The sequence below is a fragment of the Cervus elaphus genome, chromosome X (assembly GCF_910594005.1).
Source record: "Cervus elaphus chromosome X, mCerEla1.1, whole genome shotgun sequence".
Lineage (NCBI taxonomy): Eukaryota > Metazoa > Chordata > Mammalia > Artiodactyla > Cervidae > Cervus > Cervus elaphus.
Window position 1 is genome coordinate 144,113,703 of NC_057848.1, and position 27,547 is coordinate 144,141,249.

A 27,547-nucleotide genomic window follows, 5' to 3' on the forward strand; every position below is an offset into this window, starting at 1 on the left:
AGAAGAGGTCAGGCTAGTTGTTGTGTAGAATGTTTCTCACTGGGGATTTGCCTGCTTGTATACTCCCAATTGGATTCACGCTAAGTATCTTATGCCAGATTACCACATAGGTGATGTTGTGTCCTCAGCACATCACTTCAAGGCTTTTTCTCAAGATTGCCAGCTAGACCTCTCCCGTGAATATGTTCTGGATAAAATCAGATAAAAATAGAACACACTCTGAAATCACGGTCAGCCTCCAGAACATCTCTCCCACTGTCTAAACTGTACATAGGTACCAGTTTTCTGCATTTTCTTCCTTTACCTACCTGCCTTCTTTTTTTTTTTAGCTTCATTCAGGTGTAAATGATAAAGATATACTTTTAATGTATACATCTTGATAAATTTGAGCATGTGTGTGTGTGTATGTATATATATATGTATACACACACACATATATATACACACACACACCCATGGGCTTCCCTGGTGGCCCAGTGGTAAAGAATCCCGCCTGCCAATGCAGGAGACACGGGTTCAGTCCCTGGGTAGGGAAGTTCCCCTGGAGGAGGAAATGGCAAGCCACTCCAGTATTCTTACCTGGAGAAGCCCATGGACAGAGGAGCCTGTTGGGCTACAGTCCATTGCAAAGAGTTGGACACAACTGAGCAACATGATACCATCATCATAAGCAAGGTACTAAATTCTTCTGTCTTTCTCTCTTTCTTTCCTTCCATTTTACTCCTTTACCATGATATTCAAAATCCACCCTCCTGTACCAGTCAGTTTTTTTCTCCCTAGTTAAGTACTTAACCTCCTTAAAAGCAACAACTAAGTCTTGCTCATTTTCTTTCCCAATTGATCACCTTTTATGCAACAAGCATTCAGTAAAATGCCTCTTGAATGAATATTTTCAAAGTCAAGCACAGTATACCATTATGTAGATATAGAACGATTCACACACTGAGAAAGTTTCACTGGAGTTTCTGGATCAAGATGACAACATAAGATCCTGAACTTCCCTCCTCGCACACAAACACAGAATCTACAACTCCACACTGAATAGTTCCCTCTCAAAGACATTCAGGAAATAGCTGAGTGAGTCCTATACATAAACATGGGACAACCAAAAAAGCCCACATCCAGCATGTAGGAGATGTAGAAAACAAACCGAATGGTTACCAGGGAAGTTGGGAGGTTGGGACTGGCATATACACACTGCCATATATAAAACAGATAATCAGGGCTTACTGTATAGCACAGGGAATTCTACTCAGTGCTCTGGAATGACCTATGTGGGAAAAGTATCTAAAAAAGAGTGGATGGATGTATAACTGATTCACTTGTCTGTATACCTGAAGCTAAGAACATTGTAACGCAACTCTACTCCAATAGAAGCGAATTGAAAACAACATAGGAGAGTCTGAGCCACAGTCTTGCTGTGAACCCCATCCCGGTCATGGTGACACACAACCAGGAAGGGACTCACAACTATTAGCTTCTCTCTGAGTAGTAAAGGTTTGAGCCCCAGCTCTTAATATGTCCTTCTACCTGAGTGATGGGCTCTCCAAACATCTAACACCCATGAAGTCCAGAAAGCCAGAGTGAACAGAGACAGTACTTACAGGGGGACTCACCATGCCTCACACTGCCCCTGGCCAACCGCACAGCATAAAGGCAACAGGCTGCAATGCACCCAGTCTTTCCATGAAAGAGGCTCATTTGTCTATATCTTAAAAGCCTCAGCCTGAAGAGGCAGGCTTCTAATTTAACACACATCCAGGGGCTGACTTCCATACTCTCCAGAGATGACGTAGGCCAGCTAGTGCCGTCTCCCCACTCCTGCCTCGCTCCAGGTCATGGGTATCTCCCGGAAAGGAGCTTGTGTGCATATCTGCCGTTCTGGTAGTCCGTGGGGGCTTATGTTCACAGCTCAGTGAAATGGTAGCATACCAAAAGGGAAAAAACAAAAAACAGCAGTTTTTAAATAGCTAGCTATCTTCCCAGAGCTCAGTGCAGAGGGAGCATACAGAAACTTACATCTCCCAGTCTTTCCCTAAAAGACGTCTATTTACAGACTTTAAAAGGCTGTTGCCGGAGGCTCAGTCTTCCACTCATCTTGCATCTAAGTGCTGACTGAAATCCTCCTCCCCGTTGGAACACTGACAGGTCTGGGCACACCCTCAACTACAGAGGCAGTAAGAACAAATAAGCCTCCTTGGACAATCACGAGAGTTTCAGAGATGATCAAGAGGTAGGGCAGAGCTGAAAAATAAGGCTCATCTCCTACCTGAGATCACCCCTTCAAGATGGGAGGGGTAACTTGTAGCTAATGCATAGAAACCAACAGAAAGGGACAAGGAAAAGGGGAAAAAAAGAGAAACATGTTTCAAAGAAAAGAACACGCTAAAACCTCAAAAATGACCTTAAAGAAATTGAGATAAGTGTTTTCCAAATAAAGATTACAAAACAGCAAAGAGATGCCCATCAAGGTCAGGAAAACAATGCACAAAGTGAAAATTCCGACAAAGACAGAAAATATAAATGACAAAGCAATAAATACAGTAACAGAACTGATAAATACAATAGAGGCATTCAGCAGTGGACTAGATGAATTGGGAATAAAAGATGAGCAAACTCAAAGAGGACAATGGAATTCATCCATAATACACCAAGTTTTTAAGTAGCTTTAGAAAAACTTACAGTTACCAGAGAGAGTTGGGGATTAACATATACACACTACTGTATATAAAATAGATGACTCTTATCAGTACTCTGTAACAACCTATAATGGGAGAGATGGATGTAAAAAAGAATATTTGTATATATAACTCAATCACTTTGCTGTACATCTGAAACTAACACAACATTGTCAGTCAACTATATTTCAATAAAAAAATTAAAGATAAAGAGAAGATAGCTTAAGGAGCTTATTGTACACCATCAAGCAGACAAAACAATTATTCCTAACATAAAGTCCTAGAAGGAAAAGAGAGAAAGGAGCAGAAAACTTTCTTAGCCTGAGGAAGGAGACATACTGTCAGGAAACCTGGACAGTTCCCACACCAAGACACATCATAATTAAACTGTCAAAAGTTAAAGACAATGAGAAAGTCTTAAAAGCAACAAGAGAAAAACAACTTCTTACATACAAGGGAACCCCATAAATCCATCAGCAGATTTTTCTACAGAAACTTGACAGGCCAGAAGGGAGTTTCATGATATATTCAAAGTATTAAAAAAAAAAACCTGCCAAGCAGAATACTCTATCCAGCAAAGTTGTCCATCAGAATTGAGGGAAAGAGAAAGAGTTATCCAGACAAGCAAAAGCTGAAGGAAAGCAGCACCACTAGACCAGCCTTAGAAGAAATGTAAAAGAGACTTCTTTAAATAAAAGGGTCATAATTAGTAACAGGAAAACATGGAAGTATAAGTCTCACAAGGTAAGAATATAATTAAATTCAGAATAATCAAATGTTATAACAGTGATAGGCTAATCGCTTGTATATTCAGTAGGAAGGTTAAAAGACAAAAGTGATAAAAATAACTGTTACCAAAGTAATTTGTTATTGGACACACAAAACATGTAAATTGTGACACCAAAAACATAACATAGGGAGGAGAGTACAAATGTAGAGCTTTAGAATGTATTTGAACTTTTGTTATTATCATCTTAAAATAGACTGTTATGTTTCATCTAAACCATGGAAACCACAAAGCAGAAACCTATATACAAACAATAGGAAGAACTCTTAAGCATGACACTACAGTCAGTCATCAAATCACAGAGAATCACTCTCTAGTGAGAAGAATGGCAGAGAGGAACTATAAGACAGAAAACAATCTTTTAACTGGCAGTATCAAACTGGCATACCTATCAAAAATTACTTTAAGTGGACTAAATCCCCCAATCACAATATAAGAGTGGCTAAATGGCTGAAAAGCAAGACTTACAGTCTCCCAAGGCAATAGAAATAAAGAAATGGAACCTAATCAAACTTAAAAACTTTTGCACAGCAAAGGAAACCGTAAGCAAAATGAAAAGACAGCCTATGGAATGGGAGATACTACTTGCAAATGATACAGCCAATAAGGGCCTAATTTCCAAAATATACAAGCAGCTCATACAACTCAACAGCAAAAAAATAAAAATAAACAACCCAATTGAAAAATGGGAAGAAGGCCTAAATAGACATTTCTCCAAAGAAGAAATACAAATGGCCAATAGCCACAGGAAAAGATGCTCAGCATCACTAATTATCAGAGAAGTGCAAATCAAGACTACATGAGGTATCACCTCACACTGGTCAGAATGGCCATATTAAAACTCTACAAATAGCAAATGCCAGAGAAGATGTGGAGAAAAGGCAACATGCCTACACTGTTGTTGGCAGGAATGTAAACTGGTGAAGGCACTATGGAAAACAGTATAGAGGTTCCTCAGAAAACTAAAACTAGTATACATGACCCAGCAATCCCACTCCTAGGCATATATCCAGACAAAACTCTAATCCAAAAAGATACATGTGCCCCTATGTTCACTGCAGCACTATTCATAATAGCCAAGACAGTTAAGCAACCTAAATGTCCATCAACAGAGGAATGAATAAAGAAGATGTGGTACATAAATACATTGGAATATTACCCAGCCCTAAAAAAGAACAAAATAATGTCATTTGCAGCAATGTGGATGTAACTCTAGATTATTATATTAAGTGAAGTAAGTCAGAAAGAGAAAGACAAATACCATATGGTATCACTTGTATGTGGAATCTAAAATATGACACAAATGAACCTATCTATGAAACAGAAACAGACTCATAGACATAGGGAATAAACTGGTGATTGCCAAGGGAAAGGAGATCAAGGTTAGCAGATGTAAACTCTTATATATGGAATGGATAAACAAAGTCCTACTGTAGGGCACAGAGAACTATAAGTACTATACTATGATAAACCATATAGGGAAAGAATATTAAAAAAGAATGTATATATGTATAACTGAATCATTTTATCATACAGCAGAAAGTTAGCACAACACTGTAATTCAACTATACTTCCCCAAGAAAAAAAGGAGAAAGAAAAGACACGTGACAAAGAAATGCAATACATGAACCTGGATCAGAGAAAAAATATATACGTATATTTGTTACACACACATATATTTGGTTATAGTTATAAAGGATATTATAAAGGCAATTGGTGAGATTTAAATATAGTCTACACACTAGATGATAATATAGTGCCAGTGTGGTTCCATAAAATAAGAGTTCAAAGAGATAATGATGAAGTACTTAGGAATAAAGGGGCCTGAACCTTACATTGGAATGAAAATGGGTCAGTAACAGTAATAACAACAGTAACAAATCTATGTACTTAGAGAAAGAAGCAAAGCAAATATGGCAACATATTAACACTTGGTGAATCAAGGTAAATGGTATACAGGAGACTATTTTACTATTCTTAGAATTTTTCTGTAGCTTTGAAATTTAAATAAAATTTAACAGAAGTCCTTTCTGACAAAAACAGCAGAAAAGAAGACCTTGCTATAGGCTGCCTATAAAAAAACTCACTTCAGATGTAAAGACATAAAAAAGGACTTCCCTGGTAGTCCAGTGGCTTGGACTTAACCTTCCAATGCAGGAGGTGTGGGTTCAACCCGTGGTCAGGGAGGTAAGATTCGCCATGCCTCACAGCCAAAAAATAACAAAACATAAAATGGAAGCAGTATTGTGACAAATTCAATAAAAACTTTAAAGATGGCCCACATCAAAAAAATCTTTAAAAAAAGATGTAAAGACACAGAGATTAAAGGGATGGAAAAAGATATTTCACAGAAATAAAAACCAAAAGAAACCTGGGATAGCTTTACTTATATCAAATAGACTTTGAAACAACTAAAATAAGAGACAAAAAAAGGGCATTACATAATGATAAAGAGGTCAATCCAATCAGATCTATAACATTTGTAAATATTTATTTCACCGAACATGGTGAATATAAGGCAAATATTAACAGACCTGAAGGGAAAAATAGATACCAGTACAGTAATAGTAGGGGATTTAACCATACCTCACTTAATATCAGTGGATAGGTTACCCAGGCAGAAAATCAATAAGGAAGCATGGGACTATACATTATATCAGATGAGCAGTTAGAGAACATTCCATCCAAATGCAGCAGAGTACATTCTTCTCAAGTTCACATGGAATATTTTCTAGGCAGCAACATTCTCTAGGATACATCATATCTTAGACCACAAAACAAGTCTCAATAAACTTAAGAAGACTAAAACCATATCCAGCATCTTTTTGACAATAATATAATAAAACCAAAAATCAATTTCAAGAAGAAAACTGGAAAGTTCACAAATGTGTGAATATTTAATAACACACCACTGAAACTACAAATGGATTGATGAAGAAATCAAAAGAGAAATAAAAAATACCTTGAGACAAATGCAAATACAATATACAAAAGTTATAGGATGCAGCAAAACAGTTATGAGAGGGAAATTCATAATAATAAATGCCTGCAAGAAGAAACAAGAAAAATCTCAAACAAACAACCTGACTTTACACCTCATGGAACAAAAAAAGAAGAACAAACAACATCCAAAGTTAATAGAAGGAAAGAAAGATTAGGACAGAAATAAATAGAGATGATAAAGATAATGGAAAATATTGAAACTAAAAGCTTGTTTTTAGTTCTATTTTGAAAAGCTAAATGAAAATGACAAACCTTTAGACAAACTCACCAAGAAAAAAAAGGACTCAAATATAAAATCAGAAATGTAAGAAGAGACATTACAACTTAAACCAGAAATACAAAAGACCATCAGTCAGTTCAGTTCAGTTCAGTCACTCAGTTGCGTCCAACTCTTTGCGACCCCATGAATCGCAGCACGCCAGGCCTCCCTGTCCATCACCAACTCCCGGAGTTTACTCAAACTCATGTCCATCGAGTCGGTGATGCCATCCAACCATCTCATCCTCTGTCATCCCCTTCTCCTCCTGTCCCCAATCCCTCCCAGCATCAGGGTCTTTTCCAATGAATCAACTCTTCCCATGAGGTGGCCAAAGTATTGGAGTTTCAGCTTCAGCATCAGTCCTTCCAATGAACACCCAGGACTGATCTCCTTTAGGATGGACTGGTTGGATCTCCTTGCAGTCCAAGGGACTCTCAAGAGTCTTCTCCAACACCACAGTTCAAAAGCATCAATTTTTTGGCACTCAGCTTTCTTCACAGTCCAACTCTCACATCCATACATGACTATTCAAAATAATTATATGGAAACAAATTGAAAAATCTAGAAATGGATAAATTCCTCGAAACATGCAACCTACCAAGACTGAATCTTGAAGAAACAAAATCTGAACAGACCAACAATGAGAAAGGAGATTTAATCTATAAACAAACGTTACCCCCCCCAAAAAAAAAGCCCACAATCAGATGGTTTCTGTGATTTCTACTAAACACAAAGAATCAATACCAATCCTTCTCAAACACTTAAAAAAATTTGAGACTACACCCCCAAATTATTTCACAAGGCCAACATTACTTTGATACTAAAGATAGATAAGGATACTACAACAAAATTATAGACCAGTATCTGATGAATACAGATGCAAAATTTCTCCAGAAAATATTAGCAAACCAAATTCAACAGTACATTAAAAGGATCATACACCATAACCAGGGAGGATTTATCCCTGTGTTGCAAGGATGGTTCAGTGTGTGAGTATGTGTTTAGTCGCTTAGTCATATCCAACTCTTCAATCTCACAGACTGTAGCCCACCAGGCTCTTCTGTCCATGGAATTTCCCAGGCAACAATACTGAAGTGGGTTGCCATTTCCTTCTCCAGGGGATCTTCCTGACCTTGGGATCAAACTCGCATCTCCTGCATCGGCAGGCAGATTTTTTACCACTGAGCCACCTGGGAAGCCCAGTTCAATATATACAAATCAATAAATATGATATACCACATTAATGAAATATAAAAATCACATGATTATCCCAACAGGTGAAGAAAAAAGCATTTGACAAAATTCAGCATCCATTCATGATAAAAATTCTCAATAAAATGGGTATAGAGGGCATGCATGTCAACATAATAAAGGCCATGTATGACAAGCCCACAGCTAACATCAGGGCCCAGAAAATGGACCACAGCCTTGTCTAACTCAATGAAACTATGAGTCATGCCATGTAGGGTCACCCAAGATGGACAGGTCATGGTGGAGAGTTCTGACAAAACGTGGTCCACTGGAGAAGGGAATGGCAAACCACTTCAGTATTCTTGCCTTGAGAGCCCCTTGAACAGTATGAAAAGGCAAAAAGATTGGACACTAAAAGGATATTCAGTGGTGAAAGCTGAAAGGTTTTCCACTAAGATCAGAAGACAGGGATGCCTACTCTTGCTGCTTTTGTTCAACATAATGCTGAAAGTCCTAGCCAGCATAATTAGGCAAGAAAAAGAATCAAAGGCACAGAGTCAGAAAGAAAGTAGTTAATTTATCTGTATTTGCAAATGGCATGATAATATATATAAGAAAACCTGAAATGCCCTACCAAATAACTGTTAGAACTCAATGAATTTAGTAAAGTTGCAGGATAAAAACTCAATATACAAAAATCTGTTGCGTTTTTACACATTAATAACAAACTATGAGAAAGAGAAATAAAATAATCCCATTTATAATTGCATCTAAAAGAACAAAATACCTCGGAATACATTTAAGGCAGTGAAAAATCTGTACACTAAAAACTGTAAGACAGTGATGAAAGAAATTGAAGAAAACATAAATAAATACGTCATGCTCATGAATTGAAATAATTGCTATTGTTAAAATGTCTATACTACCAATTGCAATCTACAGATTCAAAGCAATTTCTATCAAAGTTTCATGGCATTTTCCATGTAAAGAGAAAGAAAAATCCAAAAATTTGTATGGAACCACAAGAAAGAACGTAAATAGCCAAAGCAGTCTTGAGAAGGAAAAAAAAAAAGAGCAAAGCAGGCAGCTTCATGTTGTCTGATTTCAAACTGTATTACAAAGGCACAGAAGTAAAAATGATGTGGTATTGGCATAATGACAGATACACAGATTAATAGATCAGAGGGCCCATAAATAACCCTCACACATATGGGGAATTAATTTACAACAAAGGAGCTAAAAACATATAATAGGAAAAGATGAGTCTCTTCAGAAAATGGTATGGGAAAACTGCACAGCCACATTCAAAAGACTGAAACTGGACCACTATCTTACACCATACATGAAAATCAATTCAAAATGGATTAAAAACTTAATGTAAGACCTGAAACCATGAAAATCCTAGAAGAAAACACAGGCAGTAAGGTGTATGATATATCTTGGCGATGACTTTTTGAGTTGACACCAAACGTAAAGGCAAGAAAAACAAAAATAAAATGACTACATCAAAGAAAAAGCTCCTGTACAGTGAATAAAATGATCAGGAAAATGAAAATGCAACCTACAGAATGGGAGAAAATATTTGCAAATCCTATATCTTATAAGGAGAATATCCAGATTTTGTAAAGAACTCAATAGAACCAACAATCTGATTGAAAAATGGGCAGAAGGTCAATTAGTTTTTTTTTTTTAGTTTTTTTTGTATTTTTTTTTTATTAGTTGGAGGCTAATTACTTCACAACATTTCAGTGGGTTTTGTCATACATTCATATGAATCAGCCATAGAGTTACACGTATTCCCCATCCCGATCCCCCCTCCCACCTCCCTCTCCACCCGATTCCTCTGGGTCTTCCCAGTGCACCAGGCCCGAGCACTTGTCTCATGCATCCCACCTGGGCTGGTGATCTGTTTCACCATAGATAATATACATGAAGAAGATATACCAATGGCCAGCAGGTACATGAAAAGGTGGTGAACGTCACTAATCATCAGGGAAATGCAAATCAGAACCATGAGATATCACCTTACATCTGTTAGAATGGCTGTTATCAAAGAAAGAAAATGTAACTGCTGGTGAGGATGTTAAGTAAAGGGAGCCCTTGTACACAGTTTTGGTGCAAATGTAAAATGGTACAGAAAACAGATTGGTGGTTGCCATATGCAGGGGGTTGGGAAAAGTGGTCAAAAAGTACAAACTTCCAGTTATAAATTAGTCCTGCATGAGCTATAATGTACAGCATGGAGATTACAGTTAACGATACTGTATTATATATTTGTATATTTGAAAGTTGTGCAGCAGCATGGATAGACCTAGAGATGATCATACTAAGTGAAGTGAATCAGACAGAGAAAGACAGATACCATATGATGTCACTTATATGTGGAATCTAAAGAATGATACAAGTTAACTTTATTTGCAGAACAAATGGAATCACAGACAAAGAAAACAAATGATTACCAAAGGGGAAAGGGAATAAATTAGTAGTATGGGATTAACAGATACACAGTACTATATATAAAATATATAAACAACAGGGTCTTACTGTAAGCACAGGGAAGTATATTCAATATGTTGTAATTACCTATAATGGAAAAGAATATGAAAAAGAAATATATATATATATGAGTCCCCTTGCTGTATACCTGAAACTAACACAATGTTGTAAATCAACTATATTTCAATTTTTTTTAAGTTGCTAAGAGATTAAATCTTTTATTCTTGTGATGAAAACTTTTAAGATTTATAACTATGGTGATGAATGTTAACTTACTATGGTAATCAATTCACAGTATATACATATTTCAAATAATCATGTTGTACATCTCAAATTAATAAAATATTATATATCAATTAGATCTTAATAGAAATAAAAAATGAATAATAGCTACTAATTTCAGTATCTTTCATCACCATTCAACACAAGCCAGCTAGTCATCAGCATCATCACCATATACCATTAATATATTAGAGAACTTAAACACAATATTTTTATGTAGAATTGAAACCATCTAGAGCTTCCCTGGTGGCTCAGTGGTAAAGAACCAGCCTTCCAATGCAGGAGATGCAGGTTCTACCCCTGGGTCCATAAGATCCCCTGGAGAAGGAAATGGCAACCCACTCCAGTATTCTTGCCTGGGAAATTCAATGGACAGAGAAGCCTGGCGGGCCACAGTCCATAGTGTCACAAAGAGTCGGATAAAACTTAGTGACCAAACAACAACAACAACAAACCATCTATTGTCTATCCCAGATCATGATTTCAAAAAGTCATTGAAGGTAAGTATCAGGTACAGGATAAATCTTTTTTTTTCTTAAGAAAAACTAGAGAAAGGCAGGGACAACATAATAAGTTATCACACATCCAGTTGGAAATTAGTTAAAACAGAATATGTGATTTAGATAAGTAATCCAAAGAAAAATAATGGTGGGCATATTTGTTCATACACAGTCACCTTTTTTAAGAGAAAATAATGTTCCAGTGGGCTTCCCTGGTAGCTCAGTTGGTAAAGAATCCGCCTGCAATGCTGGAAACCCTGGTTCGATTCCTGGGTCAGCAAGATCCCCTAGAGAAGGGATAGGCTACTCACTCCAGTCACTCCAGTATTCTTGGGCTTCCCTGGTGGCTCAGCTGGTAAAGAATCCACCTGCAATGCAGGAGACCTGAGTTTGATTCCTGGGTTGGAAAGCTCCCCTGGAGAAGGGAACGGCTACCCACTCCAGTATTCTGGCCTGGAGAATTCCATGGACTGTATAGCCCATGGGGTTGCAAAGAGTCAGACACAACTGAGTAACTTTCACTTTACACAGCTTCCTTTTATATGAAGAGAAAACAGCAATAGTTCACTTGGGTGTAAAGAGAATAATGGGTGTAAGGATTCTTGTGTCTCAGCTGCACCACTTCTGGCTAACGTCACTTTTTAGTCACTTTTTAAGGAAGTAAAATTATCATTTGAATTGACAGGCAAATCAGATAGATGGGATCTCTTCCTTTCAAGAAAGCCTGAAACCATGGTGAATTTCAGAAGACTTGCAGAATGTCTTGCCCATAGCAAATGAGTTCGTTTCTTTTATCTCAGACTTAATTGAGCCATCTCCTTTTCTTTTCACTTCAGCAGTGTCTAGCATATTATACTATATCAGAGTGCTGTTTTAACTTTGACTATGTCTTTCCTTATTTTGAAACATTTATCTTTTTTAAATGTTTCTGTCATTTCTTTGGACCAACTTCAGACAAACCATGAAATCTAGGGCTAATAATGCAAAAAGGATTTTTATGGACATCTGTGGCAATTACCTTGGATTGGAAAATTGAAGTATTAATGCTAAAGAATTGCAATTAACTAAGTTAGAAATCCCTTAACCATTGGCAGTACTATTTTAGCAGGCAGTGCATTGGTGAAGTAGAGATGACGGCTGGCCAAGTTCCCAGTGTACACAGTCGGGACTCAATAAATGTTTTCTTGTTGAACAAATGAGGGTTTTTTTGGTGGGAGGACGTTTATGGTCACTAGTATTGTTGTTGGAGTCAGGAACATTTTGGAGTTGCCTATAATATTGATGGCTCAGACCATAAAGAATCTGCCTGCAATGCAGGAGACCCAGGTTCAATCCCTAGGTTGGGAAGATCCCCTGGAGAAGGGAATGGCTACCCACTCCAGTATTCTTGCCTGGAGAATTCCAGGGATAGAGGAGCCTGGCAGGCTGCACTCCATGGGGTCACAGAGTCGGACATGACTGAGCACCTAACACTTTCACATAATGTTATAGCTACATATCAGCATATGATTAAGATAACCTGTAAACATTGGTATCTTGCTGGTTCAGTACATTAAAACAGAGTATACCAGTCGGCTATTGCTATGTAACAAAATAATCGGAAAATTCTCAAGGTATGTATTTGTCATTCATGCATCTATTGGTTGACTGGAGTTGTGCTCAAGCTCAACTAGCACAACTCCTAGCTGTGGGTTGAGGTCAAGTCTGTTTCACATGTCTCTCATCCTCCTTGGGTCAGCAAACCACTGGATCCTGTACTTCTTATGGCACATAAGCACAAGAAAGCAAGCCCAATCACCCAAGGATATTACAAGCTTCTGCTTATGTCATATTTGCTAAAATTCCATTGGCCAAAACAGGGCATATGACCGTGTCCAAATTCCTGGGCCAGGGAAGCACGTGCCCTCCAGTACTTGGTCACTTTACTTTGTATGCCCTAGTCAATTTCCTGGTCTTCTTGGAACAACCCAATTGCACTCTCCCCTCAGAGTCTCTGCATTTGCTATTCTCTCTGTCTGACGCACTCTTCCTTCAATTAACTACATGGCTCTAAGTCTTCTTTCTAATAACTACAGACCTTTAAGTCCCTAACATTTTAGCTCATCTGCCCCTTATTAATGAGGTCTTCTTAGACTCCCCTTTCTGCAGAGTCTTCCTCACTGCCCTTCCCTGGCCCTCTTTGCTGAGGCCTGTATTCCTCCATAAGAATGTCTCCATGGAGACCAAGCTTTTTAGTTGTGTATTGCTATAATCCCAGTACTCAGAACCCAGGGTCCCCAACCTCTAGGACCTCATGCCTGATGATATGAGGTGGAGCTGAGGTAATAAAACTAGAAATAAAGTGCACAATAAATGTAATGCACTTGAATCATGTAGAAACCATTGCCCTGCCTTGGTCCGTGGAAAAATTGTCCTCCACGAAATCAGTCGCTGGTGCCAAAAAGGTCGGAGAATGCTGCTCAGAGCAGTTGCCTGCCACATAGTTGGCTTTTGAGAAACATTTGAATTTATAAATAAATCTGTTTTGAAATTTTTTTAACATTTAAAATCTGGCTCAGTGTTGAATAGTTCAGTGGCATTACTTTAATTTCAGGTGTCATTTAGCTGTTTTCACTTTTCCAGTATAATCTGACAGAAAATATTAGGCTGTAAACATTTTTCAGTGGTTGATTCACCTCTGCTCATGCATGTATATAATTCTGATTTTGATTCTTAAAGGAGTTTAGTTAAACCCAAAGGAGTTTCTACTTACTGTGAAAATCTTAAGAACAGATTATATTTTACTGTTTATGTTTACACCTAGGATGTAATAGGCCTTCAAAAACTGAATAGACACATTGATCACTGCCATGAAAGTTTCCACTGAAACTAAGAAGCCAAGTTTACATTCCTACTCAGACACATATCTTTGAGACTCATAGATGATAGTTATGACTGGTTGACATCATTAGGTTTATACTATTTTTTGATCCTTGAAGTAATTCAGGGAGAAGAATGTCAGTCACTTCATTGAACTGCATGTAAACCTTAATCACAGTCCAGTGGAGTTCCTAGAGCTCCAGCGTGAGGTAATTAAACTGTCAGAAATATTAACATTGCTGCTCATGAGTGTCTCTGTTGGTTCTGACTTATTCTGTAATGTGTACAATCACTAAAGTTGACTTGATGCCATGAAAAATGCCTTATGTTCCCCAAATCAGCAAAATTTTGCAATTGGTAATGGAACCAAGAGATATAATCAACCCTGCAGCTGTCAGCATCCTGTTCCTTCTGGCGATATTTCATTCATTCCATCTATTTCAGATGATGGTAGTCTAAAAGCACAGGCAAGAAGAAACTACAGATGCTGAATTTCATTCTTTGATTTTTAAAGGCATGAATATGAGCAAGTAGTTTGTGCATGTGGATGGATAAATATTCCAACTTCCTTTTCCACCTTATGACCTGAATTCTTTAGCAATCATTTCCTGCCCTTAGTACTTCAAAGAGGTTTCCTATGGTATGTTACCAGGAGACTCACTGAATCAGAGGGGTTTTTGTTTCTCCCAGGTCCTTAGCCCTCCTTTCTAATAATGGTATACAGCCTCACATTCACCTTGCATATGATTTTATCTCAGTGGTGAGCATTGCTAATGATTCTTTCAGCTTCTGCTTTAAGAAAGAAAAGGCAAAAACTTGGTAATAAATGCAGGGTTATAATCAGAGATGAAATTCCAAGTGGCATAGACCAAAGGAAATGACAAGCATATTTAAGTCATTACATCACTGGCTCCCTTTTAAAGTCAGATGTGAACCTGAGGTTGTCCTTAAGTGTGTCCATTATTGTTGGTTTGCTGAAACAAGGTCTTGTTTTAAACGGAAGTGACAATGTACTGAACAAACAGAACTCAAAAACACGTTATTTTCACAGTTGGAAGATTGAATGTTATGGAAAATGACTTTCAGAGACCTTCAAAGTTCAAAATAATTTTGTTTGCTCTTAAGAAATTTCTCCCTTACTGCAAATGCTATTTGAGGTGTATTTCCTTGACACACGAATAAACAATAGAGACACAGATCAACGAACTTTACAAGGAGACTCCCATCCCCAGAACACCATTCATGCCTAACCTCCTTTCCTTCCAGATCATCTTTCTTTCTTTGCAGAAACAAACTCTCAAAAATTAAAAACAAGTTTCCCTTTGTAAGCCTCCAAAAACATAATTATGAAGTAACCCCATGTAACAAAGAGGAAAGGAACATAACTTCCCAGTATCTCCATATGTACAGTCCTTAAAATACCAATATTTCATTACCTTTATAGATCACTTGAAACTCTTTATTTCTCCCTGTTAAACTGGACTTCAAAGGTATTTGAGTTTTGTTTGTATTTTTTTGTTAAATGTCAAAGGAAAGAATGGAAAAAATACATCAATGTCCCCACTCCTTACATTCATAAAGTGAATTCAAAATGTCACATTCTTCTTTTGTGTTGAAGAGACACACTGCAAGTGTGCACTAATCCTTTTTTATTACAAAGAACAGCATTTCACATTTGTTAATGGGGCATAAGCAACTTATGGCAACTTTATCTTAACTTCTAAGCAGGTACACAGTTTTCTTTTCCAAAGATAATGACGTACATAAATCCCTGCATGAAATTCTTCATCCCTTGAAGGAATTGCTCCCTAATTAGTTAGCTTGAGGGGTTATTTTTATTTCTGTTATTTATGAACAAGTGGCAAAGAGTTTATGCTGGATTTTAAAATGCTATCATGAACCTTTTCTCTAGTCTCACAGTTTTTTCCTAAAGTGTAATTTGCCATTTTTTGTGTTTGCTTCCATTTAGGCGAGGAAGACCTTCTCAGTCCTCCCCAGGACTCAAGCACAGGGTTAGAGGAAGTGATGGAACAACTCAACAACTCCTTCCCTAGTTCAAGAGGTAAGTGCCATGACTCGGAAGTCACTCAGACTCACCGGAAGTAGACTGCTCACTGCCGTACACAACTGGCATGTGTAGTTTCCATGTTAACATAAACAAGTGCTGACAGAATGCCAATTTGGGATCATTGTGAGAAGAATTTCCTTTCAAATGTGAATTTCTGACTTGGAGTGTTTTGAATTCAAATAGCCTGTTTCCAGAAATAAGAATACTAACTTAACATTCATAAGGTTGTCTTCCTTGCTTGGCACATTAGTCTGAAGAGTTAATTATGAGATAGCTTTTACTATGGAGCAATTATTAAGTGAGATTTACAGATGAGGAAATTAATGCCTTAACGGTGCCTTTACCAGAGACATACAGCTACCACGTGATACAGCAAAGTGCAGAATATGCCTAGTGTACAGTAGTGGTGGGCACTTGAGCTTGCAATCTGATGTCCTTTATGTATATTTAAAAACTGTATCTTACCCCTTCATTTAAATGTAAGTACAGTTAAATATATATGTACTAGTTTGTTATTTTTTTTTCACTTCCTTAGAATGCAATTTTCACAAAGAAAGGCATTAGTTTCTTGGACTATTTTTTTCTTGGTTCATTGCTCTAACATAAAACAAAGTCACTGACCCGCTCCCCCTTCAGTGAATAAAAAGAATGGCAGAGAGCATGTGGACAAGAGTCAATAATATTGTATTGCAAATGTGAAAATTGCTAAGAGTGAAAATCTTAGGAGTTCTCATAGCAAGAGAAAAACCTGTAACTTTGTATGGTGACAGATGGTACATAGACCTATTAGAGTGATCATTTTGCAATGCATACAAATGTCAAATCACTAGGTTGTACACCTGATACTAATATAATGTCATATGTCAGTTATACTTCAATTAAAAAAAAAACATAATGGCAGCAGTCACCTATGAGCAAATAGAAGGAAATTCTAGAGAAGCCAAGGGGAGAAAGCATAAGGCTCTGTGGCCAGTGATTAGGACCCCTAATGGGCAGCCAAGGAGGGAAGGGCAACAGACAATGGGGCTATTTGTTCCTCTCCATAAGGGCAATGAGTAGGGTGTTTGCAGCCCTATGTTTTTCCTATCTTTTTGTTCAGTGTCAGTTAACAATGGCCATTTCCCAGCTATTTGATGTGTGAGTGAGCGTTGTGCAAGGCACATTAAAAGCAATAACGTTCTGATAGAGCGTTGCTAAGGAACCGTAAGGGGAAGCTAATTTTAAATGTCTGCACCAGCCATCTTTTCACTGCTGAGTGCCTCTGATGTGTTGATTTTAAGAGAGAAAATTCTTGTGTCTTCCACCCACCTCCTTATCCCCCCCCGGCCAGTCTCTTCTCCATCCTGCCTTCACTGACTCCCTAGATGCCCTGATTCATAACAAGAAGACCGCATGCTGGTCTGACCAAAATCAAATGCATTCACCTTTATCCTGCCTCCTGTCGCTAGCGCCTACTATGTGCCAGTGGAGGTGTTAGGGATGCAAAGGAGAAATGCCAAGTTCTTGCCTTCAAGGTGCTTATGGTCTGCTGGGGAGACAGCCCTCCCAGACGTTCAAATCATGGCACAATTAACTGTATTACTCCTATGATGGAGACATCTGCGCCATGAGAGAACCCTAGAAACACCCTTCGAAATAAACAGGAGGGCGTCAGCCTCAGGCAGAGCAAGGTCTTCCTCAAGATCACACAGCTCCTCATGGGCCCAGTGCTGTGGAGCCCAACTCTCACACACATTTCACTGACCCCCAGCTTTCTCTGGAAGGTCACAGACCTGCGTCTTATCCTCAGTCCTTGGCCTGAAAGCTTGTTTATGGATTCTGTGGGAAGTAGGTGGTCACCTCGGGCATTTCTTTCACATCCAAATCACTAGAGTAGATCCAAGGAGAGACTGGAGCAGGGTGCAGGGCTCTGCTGCCCCAGTGGCAGCCTTTTCATACCCATACCGGGTCCCTGGCCATCCTGATTATCTTAAGGTGAGAGCTAGGCACCCTCTCCCTGTATCCCCCTCTTAATGTCTTTGCGGCTAAACAGCACAGGAGTGTGAAAGACCAGAAGTACACCTCCTCTGATAGGGTATTTGGCAGTCAGTCTTTGATCTTACATTCACTTGTATGATGGTAATTTACTTACATGGAAACCTGGGAAACTCTCTTCAGGCTGCCTGGTTAGTGTTTACTAACTTAGTGCTTATGGAAGTATTTCATCCCCTGAGTGCTTATTGGACTTCTCAAATAGGGCATAAGCAGGCTTTGTCTGAAACCAATTCCATTAACCAAGTTCCTACTTACTCAACAGTACCCTGGTGGCCTGAGAGAATTCTTTCATTGTCCTGAAGCAAACACAATTAAATCAACAAACAAACACAGAACAAGAGAGTAGATAAGCTGCTGGAAGAGCTGACTGGTCTCTCTGTGATGTGATGACCCTGACATTTTTTGTGTGTGTTAATTCCTACCAAATTATACCTTATCATAGGCCCTTTATGATTTTGCACCCCATTGCAATGTGTAGGTTCTTTTTCCCACCCTGCCAAACAGTTCTCATATAATAGCAGGTATATGCTGCTGGCATATGCAGCAGATATATGCTCCAGTTCAGCTCAGTTCTGACTCTTACCTACCCAGAGACAGGGTCAGAATCCACAGGTTAAGGTCTCAGTCCCACAAGGCAGCCTCTCCTCTCCTCACTTCAGAATGCCAATTTTAAGTCTGGGTTGTCTGCTGGGTTTCTGACCCACTGGCTATACACTAGAGATTCCAACAACCTGCTCTTTGGGTCAATTAATTTGCCAGAGCAGCACACAGAACTCAGAGAAACATTTTCTTTACTAGATCATGGGTATGTGATAGAAAGATATAATCAGAAGAGATGCATAGAGCAAGACAAGAGGAAAGGGGATGGAGCTTCCATGGCCTCCCTGAGCTCACCACTCTCCCCACTTTGTCTCCACATGATCACCAGCCAGGAAGCTCTCCAAACCCTATTCTTTCTGGTTTATGTGGAGGCTTCATTACATAGGTGTGACTGATTAAATCCTTAGCCACTGGTGATTAAAGTTAACCTCCAGCCCCTCCCTTCTGGGCTCCCTAGTGGCTCAGTAGTAAAGAATCTGCTTGCAGTGCATGAGCCACAGATTCGATCCCTGGGTTGGGAAGATCCCCTGGAAGAGGGCATGGCAACCCACTCCAGTATGCTTGCCTGGAGAATTCCATGGACAAAGGAGCCTGGCGGGCTAAAGTCCATGGGGTTGCAAACAGCTGGACACAACTGAAGCGACTGAGCACACAGGCATGTCCTCTCCTCTTCCTAGAGGTCAGGGGGTAGGACTCAAAGTTCCAACCCTCTCATCACTTGATTGGCTCCCCTAGCAACCAGCATCCATCCAAAAGTCACCTCAATAGCACATAACAAAAGACACTTTGCTGCTGCTGACCACAGGAAATTCCAAGGGTTTTAAGAGTATTGTGCCTTGAAGAGGGATGAAGACTAAATATATATTTCCTGTTATATGTCACAGTATTCCACCTATCTGTCCATAAATTTAAATGGATAAAATATCTTTTCATTTGTAAAAAGGCTGATGATCAATGCACTCTAAAAAGTGGTTTTTCAAGCATCTAGATCCCAGACAGGTGGGAACCAGAAGGTTGATGATGCTGACTCCCAATTACCTCATCACCAACCAATCAGAAGAATGTCCATGAGCTTATCACAAACACAACCCCCCTCCCTCACCCTGTCTTTATAAACCTTTCGCTGAAAGCCTTAGAGGAGTTCAGGTCTTTTAAGCACTAGTTACCCTAGACTCCTGGCTTGTCTCCCTGCAATAAAACAATTCTTTTCTACTTCACCCAAAAAAATAAAAATTATTAAAGTGGATTTTGGGATACTTTATTTCTAACTAAAGGCATTTTTTAATTTTCAAAGAATGGATAATATATACATACACATACATATATATATATGTGTGTGTGTGTGTGTGTGTATATATATAGTAGGACGTAGTGGAACTATATTAACAATTGGTAGATACATTGATATTATGCCAGAAATCTTGGGATTGTTAATGTCTCAGGATTAGAGACTCTCCTGAATTGGAAAGGCCTTGAAAGATCATTTTAGCATCTTTGATGTTCAACACAGTGGCTTTTGATCTTTTCTGATCATTATCCATAATAAGAGAAAATATTACATCTCAGACTGGGGTAAAGATACAAGTTATTTGTGTGTGTATGTACACACATATATGTATGTACCCACTGTGTATATAGCAAACATATATTTATATACTCACATATACACACAAAGATCAGAAACAAAAGTTTCATGACAATACTTTCTTTACTACATACAACCACACTGTTTCTGTTTTATGTATTTAAAAATAAAATGCTGGTCGCAACCCACTATATTGATTTCTGATCCAGTGGTTTAAAAACACTGTTCCCTAGCAGTTGAAAACCTTCATAACTGCTCTCTCTGCTTCACTAATAACAAAGGAACTGGTGACTCAGCCAAGGGCAGGAAGCTGAAATAGTTTGTGTAGAATCAGGATTCAAACTCTAGTTCTTTTAGTTCCACATACTGTGATCCATAATCGAGCACACTATTCCCCACACTTATTTTAAAGATCTGTAAAATGAAAATACAGGTACTATACTTATTGAAAACAATCTGTGTGTAAGTGGACCCACACAGTTCAGACCCATGTTGTTTAAAGGTCAACTGCAGTCTTTTATTAATAAAGAAACAAGCAAGATCCATGCATTGAAAAAATTAGAACAGACATACAAAATTAAATGTTGCATTTTCACCAGGAAAAAAAAATACTACTCTAACTGATCTCAGCTTTCCTGACCCAGGTGAATATATTTTTTTAAAAAATGATGTTTTAAGAGTTTCACCATGGAAGTTTCTGCCAAACCCTGGCTAGTGTCTTAGAGAACACTGGATTTTTCATCTAAGTCTGCCATCCATGTTCCCATTGGTGTATTACAAAAAGTGGAGTTCATGCTTGCTACAGCTGTCTTGGACAGCTGTTTGCATAACTTAAAACAGATGTCAGACCCAAAGGTCTGACATTTAGTGGAAAAGTGCTATTAAATACCACCTCATGGTTTCCTTAACCCTGCTAGGTAATTGCCCACAAAGGAAAAGACTTTTTAGTATTATGTCTTTCATAAATACAAAGCATATAAATAGGGAGTGTGTACTTTAAATTCACAACTTTTTTGTTACACTTTCCCACAGTTTTGACTTAGCAGTAACTCTTCAGGCATCAGCTAATCTTCACCATTCCACTAGAAGTACCTGGATACCCAAAGGAGGGAAGAGCCTTGTTCAACTGAGCTTCAGCTGTTATCTTGATGGCCTTGGCTAAACTGTTCTATGAATTAATAAAGGGAGCTGCCTGCTCCTCCGCTTAGTGATCAGGTGATAGTCAGCACTACCCTGTCTCAGAATGGCTCTGAACTGCAGGCAGTTCACACTGAGAATGTGTGCGTGTTTAGTTTTGTGATCCTATCTTTCCTGATGAATCTCTAGCTCTGGTTAGTTACTTACAACCACTGGAGGAGCTTGAGGGCCTTGGTGTATTTTAAACCCAGAATGTTAGCCAATTTGTAGTTAACCTATTTAATCTACCTATATAATCTCTCCCTGTGTCTATAAATGGAGGAGTTGAACTCTACTGTAATAAGAATCATTATCTACCATAAGACAATTTCTAAATCCTCACCATCATTCTATAGGAATGCTACCTGATTAGAACGAACAATAAACATCATTTTAACATCAACTCTTGAAGCGATCTGTCCACATATCTCTGATCATCTAGCAGTCAAACAAAGAGCTTTGTTGATGCATGCGCATTCATGAAAGAAAATGCTTCCCTAGTCTGGGTTTGTATTGGCCCCTGTAAAAATGAGGTGTCATTGTCCATATAGATTAATGACAGGATCCCAGATAAGCTCTTAGTGCAGTGAGACAGCTCAGGAAGTGGTCAGCACTGTCAGTCAGGTCTGTCTGCTGCCTGCATCATCTTTTACCTGCTGACCTGTGCTACATTATTTTTATCCCCACAGCCCATGCCATCCTCTCTCTCTCATACTCCCCCTCTGAGATAAGCCCACATACAGTCTGTTAAATGCCTCTAAATTAGCAACCCAACAGCTCTGCAAAACCTACAATCAAAGCCTTGTCTGTGGTTCTTTCATGGAAGAGCAACAGAAAGCCTGCAGATGGATGGAAGCATCCTAGTCCCAGGCTCCCTTCTCTTTCCTCTCGGCTTCCAGAAAGGATCCAAGCTCCTTTACATCAGGGCTCGGTGAACTGCAGTCTGTGGGCCAAATCTGGCTCACTACCTGCCTTCATAACTAAGCTGTCATCATAACACAGCCACCCCCACTCATTTACATATTGTCTACGGAGGCTTTCTCACTCCAAGGGTAGATAGTTGTGCCAGAGCTGAAGAGCTGCTCCAGAGACCTTGTGACTGGCAAAGCCTGAAATACTTACTGTCTGGGCCTTTACAGAGCAACTTTGCCAACTCCGGCTTTACATGATTACATTGTTGTCCACTCTAGCTCATGATGTATGTACAGTCACAGATTTCAGAGCTGATCAACTTTCAGCTCAGCAAAACTGTGCCTCTGAATTGATTTATACATTTATATCCATGTTCACCAAAGACCCTGCATTTTCAATCAACTACAGCCACTTCAGTCTTCTTTCACTTGTAATGAAACGGAGATCCTTAAAAGGAACTCATTCTTCCTGAACTTTTAAAAACCGTCAGTGAACTGAGATACAGAAGCTAATAAAGATACCCAGAAACAGGAACATCCCGGGACTGTGACTCTGAACAATGAATTACAGCCAGTCATCTTGGCTTCCCACTGCCTGAGGAAATGCGACTTCTCCAGACCTGACCAAGCCCTTTATTTAGACATAGGACTCCCCGACACACTTCCTCTTTCTCTTGATTCATTTCCTGACAGACAGCATACCACATTGCCAGATGGACCCCCTAACCCAAGGTCTAAGGAGACTCATTTCCAAAGAATGTGTTTTTGCAATGCAACTTTTATCTGGTACTTGATTTATTGGTAAAGATTTTTTTTTAATGACGCAATCAGTGAGCCTCTGTTTTGCCAGCATAGAAACTACTCCTGATAAAAGCAGAAAACATGTGTTTTAAGTCTTTTTGAACACACAGTGGACCTCCGTTTGTACTATGCTAATAAGTACACCAGAACCCAAAGTGATGAGGGAGGGTTTTTGAAAGAACTTAGGGATCATGTAACTTGGGGAGGTCCATTTCACAGAAAGCATGGCTTCTGAAGAGGTGCCTGAAACAATCCAAAGCATCTGCTGCACCTTCAGCAGTGACCAGTTGACCCTGAGCTCTGAATGTGGCTTGGTGAAGAATTAATGAAGATCTGTAACCTTTATCATTCTAGTAACTATAATTACATTCCAGAACAAAATCACATTGCTTTCTAACAACCCTGACCTTCCTAAGGTTCTGAAGTCTTTAAAAATACACCCAAGTCAAGGACCTACTGTATAGCACAGGGAACCAGACTCAATATTTTGTAATAACTTATGTGGAAAAAGAATCAGAAAAACAATATATGGGGACTTCCCTGGTGGTCCAGTGGTTAAGACTTTCCAACGCAGGGGGTGTGGGTTTGATCCCTGACTGGGAAACTAAGATGTCATATGACTGGAGGCAAAAAAATCAAAAATCCAAAACATAAAAAAGAAGCAATATTATAACAAATTCCATAAAAACTTTAAAAATGTTCCACATCAAAAAATTCTTAAAAAAACTTACCCCCCCAAAAAAGAATAAATAACTATATGTATGTATGTGTATACACACATACTCAGACACACACACATATATAGCTTCCCAGGTGGCTCAATAGTAAAGAATCCACCTGCAGTGCAGGAGACAAAGGAGACGTGTATTCCATCCCTGGTTTGGGAAGATCCCCTGGAGAAGGAAATGGCAACCCACTCCAGTATTCTTGCCTGGGAAATCCCGTGGCTAGAGGAGCCTGGCAGGTTACAGTCCATGGGGTCGCAAAGAGTCAGACACAACTTAGTGACTAAACAACCACCATAACATACATACATACATACATACATACATACATACATATATATGAATCACTTTACTATATACATGAAATTAACACCACATTGTAAATCAACTATACTTAAATTTAAAAAATAGAAAAATAGACCCAAGTTACAAGCCAGAACCAGTTAGCAGCCCTTGGCATCCAAGCTAAAGGACAACAAACAAGGCCAAGTGTCCAAAAACATCAAAGGACTCTTGGCCATGACCTAGTGTGGCGACCTTCCTACCTTAGTTCACCTGGCAGTTACCAAATACCCACAGTGTCAAGGTACAGTAGTGGTATCAGAGGTAGAGAGGTAGGTGAGCAACATGTGGACCCACCTTCAAGGAGCCTATAATCTTATAGGGGAAGAGAGTTAATTCTACCACCAGACAGTATAACCATGAAGTAAAAGATTTCTTTTTCATTTTTCCAGTGGTGTCAAGGAGAATAGATGACTCATTCACGCTGGGTTTGGGCCCTCAAAGATGATGCTGTTCTCCCCCTTTCCTTTTTTCCATTGTCTGCTATGGTCCTACCATTGGAAACACCCACAACTGCTGAGCCAGTACTTTTTTGTCTCTCTCTCTCTTTTCTGGATTGAAGAGCATTGTGAATACCTTGACCATGTTTTTTAACCTCATCATGCCTGCCGTTTTTGTATCCCCAAGAAAGGGCTGACTCAGGAAAATTCGGAAGGAAGGCAGAGGCAGGAGAAGGTCATACTTAGAAAACCTTTACCTGTATGCTAGAAGTTCAGCCCTAGGCTTGAGTTTTGAAAGCTTTCTTCTGGATGAGTAGCTCCAGATCTCTTTGCTCTCAGTGAGGAATCCCTGGTTCATAGGTCCTTTTGGAGCCCCTGACCATGGTATGTTGGGGGAAGGGGCTCTGCTCTGCTTATATCTTGCTCTATATACTGGATTCCAGAGAAGATTGTTTTAGGAAATATCCCACTATTAAAGCCACAGTTTAACAACCAGGACTTCACTTTGGGGTACCCTGGAGATAAAAAGGAGATCACATGCCCGAGACATGCCAGGTACGATCAGCAGTCCCTCGTTTTCTGTCCAGTTATAAATACTAGCATAGCAAAACTTTCTCACCACAGCCTGCTTTTCGAAAACACATAACTGCATATACAGACATAGGATTCTAGAAAACCAACAAGGCCAGGGGGGTCTGTGACAGACCCTCCAGGCTCCTGGGATCTGCTGAATCATGAGATGAAAGGTGAAGGTTCATTGCTGAATTGTGCTCCATGGCTTGCCCATAGTGGGACTTAACTCTTTTCCTGCTTTGTTTCCATTTTCTCCAATGCCCCCAGTCCTGTCACAGACATGCTGAGCTCCTATCAGACAGAACAAGTTCTCCGGAGAGTTTGGGGTCTAGGCTCTAAGAAGCAGTATTCCACCTTGCTTTCACAGTGCAGATTTTTGGCACCCCAAACCAACTACCGTGTATGGTTTGGTGTGTTGCTTGTCAAGTGGACAATCAAGAGATTCTGAGATTTTTGGCGAGTAAACTTGAGATTCTACAGTTGCCCTTGAAAACAATGCTCAGCTTGTCAGGTTTCCCTGCTGAGCCAACTTTCATCCACTTAGACACATGAGCTCTGTGGATCCTCTGAGTGATGTCTTCTGGATCATGTTATCTGTTTACACCAATTTTAAGTGTATGTAAAGGTTATTTGACTGGATGTGTCTTTTGGGTTTTTTGTTTCTGTTTTTTTTTTTTTTTTCCAGAAGGGGATAAATGAATTGTCATCTCAACATTTGTTTGGTAAAAGAAGCAAATTGGTATGAAACTGTATATTTATGCATGTTTTTTTTTTCCTTTCTGATATCTCTGCCTCTTCCTCTCTCTATTATTAAAGGAAGAAATACCCCTGGGAAGCCAATGAGAGAGGTTAGTGAGATTCAGGCTCACAGCCATGGCTTCTGTCTGTCTCATCCCGCTTTCTATGTTTGGCGTCTGTGTAAGAATTGTGTGCGTGCACGCGCATGTGTGTATTACACATGTCATCATATAAGGATGGTAGTCACCTCTCCACTTGCAGCTCATGAGGAACATGCCTAAAATGTTCATGGCCATTGTCATCACCATGACAACAGGACAAGGGGTTGGGGGAACAGGACTCTCTTAAAGGGCAACCCTTTGTAGTCCCTAAGTTGGAATCCGGAAGTTCATCATCTGTTGCCATTTGCAACACAAACAAAATCTTCACAATACATTTAGCCTCACACATAGTCGATGAATCATAAAGCTTCCTTCCACTTCCAAGACCCTAGTGTTTTCTGCCAGTGCCCTTGGTTTTTATTCTTCTTGGATGACTTCATTATGTTTTCATTTTCTTTTTCCTGCTTCCTACACTCTCTCTTTCCCACTTTAGCTAACATTGTTTTTTGAGCACTTACTGTATGCCAAGGACTTTTCTAAGCACTTGCCATCTTTTTCATTATGTAGTCTTCACAACAAGCCTCTGAGGTAGGTACTCGTATCAGCCCCATTTTAAAGATAAGGAAACTGAGTCAATAAACAGGTAAGCAGGGTGTCCAAGGTGACAAAGCCAGGATTTGAATCCAGGCAGTCTGGGTCCAGAGCCACGCTCTTAACTATATGCTTTACTGCCACTTAGAAAACGATGTGTGAAAAGCACATGACATCTCAACTTGCCCATTAGAGGAGTTTGTTTGTTTGTTTTTAACTTGGCATCTGGAACCAAACAGACCCACACCCAGTCAGGAATAAAAAGTGAATTTTGGAGTCTAGAGGGACTTTTTTAATGCCTTTTATAGGTAGGGTACAGTGTTATCACTGAATGTGGTTTGGGGTTTAATAGTAAAAGCCACTTCCTTCTGCATACTACCCGGAATATTATCTAAACACTGAATTACCTCACGAAATGGCATGTTGAGTGACAGCCCAAATGAAACAAGATCGTGCTTACCAAGAGTTGAGTATGAAAGAAGCAAGAAGGGATGCTCTCCCGTGGATGGCAATAGCGTATACTCTGGTGCGAGACAGGCTGGATGGGTGGGGAGTCCTTAGGAGAGGGCTCTGAATCCTTAGCACAAACATGGACAAGAGTAGCCACTGATTCATTTAAATGTAAGGAGTCACACTGGAAATTCTACCAGTGCCATGCCATGCAGGTCAAATTGACTGAATGATCCTGCAGTGTGTCTCCACCTGTACCCCCTTCCAAGGCTTGTGGGGTCCGAGGGAGGGAGTGGTAGGCTGGGAGGAAAAACAGGAAACCTGAATCTGTGAAGTATTGAATGCTCCTGACGGTTT

The 27,547-nt window shown here is 39.4% G+C and overlaps 1 protein-coding gene across 14 annotated transcripts in view; it reads left to right on the forward strand.

Annotated features, from left to right (window-relative positions):
* The window catches only part of DMD (dystrophin), a 2,565,910-nt gene that overhangs the window by 2,532,691 nt on the left and 5,672 nt on the right, over nt 1-27,547 (forward strand). For 10 of the 14 annotated variants that reach the window (XM_043895268.1, XM_043895262.1, XM_043895270.1 and 7 more), the window contains one exon: nt 16,025-16,117. In XM_043895268.1, coding sequence (XP_043751203.1) covers nt 16,025-16,117 — 93 coding nt within the window. Of the gene's footprint in view, nt 1-16,024; nt 16,118-26,126; nt 26,159-27,547 lie in introns of all 14 variants that reach the window. The other 4 variants (XM_043895265.1, XM_043895267.1, XM_043895276.1 and 1 more) reach the window with 1 other exon arrangement.